Source organism: Thrips palmi, unplaced genomic scaffold (genome assembly GCF_012932325.1).
Source record: "Thrips palmi isolate BJ-2018 unplaced genomic scaffold, TpBJ-2018v1 HiC_scaffold_7, whole genome shotgun sequence".
Lineage (NCBI taxonomy): Eukaryota > Metazoa > Arthropoda > Insecta > Thysanoptera > Thripidae > Thrips > Thrips palmi.
The window spans coordinates 1,553,114-1,557,075 of record NW_023144634.1 but is presented as its reverse complement, the minus strand read 5'-3'; the positions used below and the strand labels follow the sequence as shown (position 1 = coordinate 1,557,075).

Below are 3,962 nucleotides of genomic sequence, written 5' to 3'. Positions count from 1 at the left end.
ATGCGGTCTCCGTTCGTTCTTCTTATGTAAGACTTCTTGAAGTCACATTACAGTTTATTATCGTGTCTTTGCTTCTCTCCAATTTGATTGTTTTTTCTTTGTTTTTTTTTTTAATTTACAGAGTCCTAAACTTACTAACCGTTGTATGTGATGCTGTTCGCCTCTTCACGGAGAAAGGGTTGCGAGACAACACTTTCTTTTATCACAATGGTGATGGAGGTCATGCTTATCATTTTAACTTGGGCACCCATACCTCAATTTATTTCAAATGTGTTCAATACGAAAAACTGAAGTGCCCTGGGAGAGCCATACTGCGTTTGGAAGGAGGTTTCCGCCATTCTCAAGCCCACAATCACCTGCCAGACCCCGACCTGGTCGGAGAACGCCATTTCAGAGCCAACGTACTCGATCAAGTTAGGAATGCTCGTCATGTGTCTTTCCAAGATATTATTGACCAGGCCCGGCGTGACCGACGGTAAGCGAGCAATGTTCTACCTACAATCTTACTCTCCCCTCTAAATATAGATCTCTGTTAAAATCTGTTTGAAATAGTGAAGTATCTCAGAAAAGAGGAATCAATTTTTTATTTGAATATTACCTTTATTTTAATTATTTTTGACAGTTAGATCTTTAGTATAATTTTACGTGAGGAAATCAAATGATCAAATCTAAATGAGTTTTTTCCCCAGCTTGGCCTAGCACATTCAATATTATGCATCAGGTTTGGTACATAATATTATATACTGTTATTTGTGTGTTTTGAAGGTATTCAAGAACTGTGAGGCGCAGAATGAATTTGCGAAGATTGCGAACCCCAATGTACCGAGCTCGCATGGCCTCCTTTCCACCGGTGCCACTAACACTACGGGAGTTGACTCAAGTTCTTCTGGGGCACCCTAGAGTTTCGCAGACAGTGGACGGAGCTGAAAATATGTATGCAGGTTCGACAACTGCTGCAGATGGTTCTCACCACGTTGTTTTCGTTTCAAGAAGAATGTTGGATGTCATGGGCCAATGCCAACTACTGCAAGGGGACGGAACATTTCGTGCAAGGCCAATCACTCCGCATTCATCTCAGTGCTTTACACTTGTGACTACTTACAAACATGGTGTAAGTGTATAACCCCTTTTTATAATTTACATTTCAGAAAAGCTGTTGGCTTTTAAAAGTCAATAGCTCCGCCAACAAATGAAGATTTGTTTTAAGGGGAGGTTCTGGTGAAAATCTTGCCATTTTCCAAATGGATCCCAGTGTCATAATTTGTTTGGAATGGAAAATCTTTCTTCAAGGAGACAAAAATTTGATTTTTGAAGGCACATCCCAGGCTCTGAACCCAGTCGAAGAGTCTATTTGAGCCTAGTTTGGCTGTATCTTAAAAAATCTCCTTGTGCACACTATTTTGTCGTAAAAGGTTGATCTTGACATTTTTCACTTCTTCGATTCATTTTCAAAAAATTCCGGCATGCATAGCTCAAAATTTCCATCATATGTATTATTAACTGTAAGCTTTTTAAGCTGAAAAGTCCCTAAAATTTGTCTGTTTTGTACATTTTTGATGGACTACAGTGAAATGACTGGTTAGAAAGCTTGCGAATGAAAATGTAATTTACATTTTAAGTTGTGCATGCAGGCATCTTTTAAAAATGAATCGAATAAGTGAAAAATGTCAAGGCCAACCCTTTACAACAAAATAGTATGCGCAAGAAAATTCTTAAGTTATTGCCTAAATAGGAGAAAAAGGCTCTGCGACTGGGTTCAGGGCATAGAATGTGAGTCCCCAATGAAAAATTTTAATAATTACTTGGTAAGACATCAAATTTTTAACTAATTTTCACAGTGGGACCTATTTAGGAGAAAATATAGCATTTTCACCAGAACCTCCCCTTAATTTCTCTCATTTTACCAAATTCCCAAAATCTTCAAAGGCATCTATGGTTCTGCTCTCATTCAGGTCATTCCAATAGCTTGGATTCTGATGGAAAACAAGACAAGGGAAGGATACAGGGCAGTCTTTGCACTGTTGAAGCACCTGTGCCCAAATCTGAACCCACAGAGAATCATCACGGACTGGGAGCTGGCACAGCAGCAGGCATGGCAAGAAGCCTTCCCAAGTGAGTGTAAACTAAGCTGTTTGCGACTTTGATGGAAATTTTTCAATTATGTCAAAGAACTTAAATCAAAAAATCAGAACATATTTTTCTTTACTTATACCCCAAAGAGTATAAGTAGGGCAAGCCCTGTACATACACAGGTACTTTTTGAGTCAAAATTTTCATTGTGGGTCATGTTATTGAAATTTGAAGAAAGTTTCCATCTAAAAAGAAAGAAGGTTTTGGATAAACATTTCATGCAGGATAGCCAAGACAAAAAGGAATCTCAAACCATACCCTCTATAAACTTCAAATGACCCAAATTCAGATCTTATTAATTCCCTGTTAACTTTGCAATCATACCCATGTTAACTTTCTGATTAATTTGCTTGACGCAATGTGCATTTAGGCTAAAACTTTTTTCCTTATTTCAGACGCTACACTTCAAGGATGTTTGTGGCATCTGTGTCGAGCATTCATTAAGAAGGCAAACAAACTTCGAGTCCTGAGGTTTCGCCGACATTTTCCACAGGTCCTGAATTTTATCCGAATGGCATGTGTAATCTGTCTCTTGCCTGAAGAATTATTTGATGAAGCTCTAGATGTCCTTAGAGCAAGGGCCCGAGGCATAGATTTCATTTCTGCATTCATTTTGCGTGGTTTCTTCACTTATGTTGAGAGGAAGTGGCTGGGGAACCAATATCGTAGGACATGGATGAACTTTTACAGATGTATGATTCGGACAAATAACTCATGTGAGAGCCACAACAGGATGCTTCGGAAAGCTGTTGGCGCCTATCGTCCAAATATATATGCCTTTATTGAAGCTATAGCGCGCCTGGAACACAACGCTCACCTTGACTATGTTCACATGAGAGATGGGGGGGATGCGAGAAGTACTCGTAGGTGGCAGTCAGTTCTTGCTGATAGATATATCAATGCTCTCACCAGAGACTTGGAAGACGACCTATTTTATGACAGGGATGAGACCATCTGGAATTTCTTGGATAGAGCGTCGAGCCTTGTTTAAGGTCTGTTCCATGAAAATGTCAGAGGAGTTTTGGAGCAGGGCAATGTGAGGCAGCACTGAGTAATATCATGCCGGTGTGTATTTTAAGTGTAAACATGTTTCTTGTCATCCTCAATTATTAAGTGATTTTATGTGGTGTGGGTTTCCTAATGCCTGTATGATTGTATCCTAAGTACTAATGTTCTTGTTTAAAGAATGATAATATGTCTCTCTTCTATGATGATTTATTGTGCACCATTGTCTCTGCTATTGACGTAAAATGATCCTTCTAAATAATTATGACTTATTATGACTTTTGTAATCCTTACTCTTAAATATGATGTCTAATAGTGTGAATATATTTGCATCTGCATGTTACATCTTTTTCGGCATTTGTGTTCAAGAAATGCTTATTTCCTATGAAAATGTTTAGCGCATCTTTTGTGGTTTGTTGTTTCTCACATAATCTATATTTTATACTATCCTTCATGTAATTGTAATTGTGTGCATTTACTGAATGTCATGTTAATATTTTTTCAAAGCAATGGCACATGATCTTGCACACCCTACTTTTGAATGTTGTCAAATGAACCATACATCCAGTAATAAAAATTGTTGCACCTTTTTTTTCTGAATGTTTTATCATTTTGTGTACACAGTTGTACGTGTTTCAGTGATGACTTGGTGCCTTGAAAATGTTAAATTCTTGTTTTGATTACTGCATGTAATGATTGTCAGCCGAACTTGTCCTCATGACCAATAAACCCTTTCAGATCATAAAATGTTGTTTTCATCCCCTGTGAATACAAAAATAGCTAGAAAAAGAAAGGAGAGGTTTTGTAATTGGGGGGGTCTTCCAATG

The 3,962-nt window shown here is 38.1% G+C and overlaps 1 protein-coding gene across 1 annotated transcript; it reads left to right on the top strand.

The window, feature by feature from the left end:
* On the top strand, positions 1–3,191 carry LOC117652701. Its single transcript, XM_034397793.1, has 5 exons — positions 1–26; positions 122–475; positions 766–941; positions 1,927–2,112; positions 2,526–3,191. Exons 1-5 carry the CDS (start codon positions 1–3, stop codon positions 3,119–3,121), a joined length of 1,338 nt encoding a protein of 445 aa, XP_034253684.1. The 3' UTR covers positions 3,122–3,191.
* Positions 3,192–3,962: the final 771 nt, after the last annotated feature.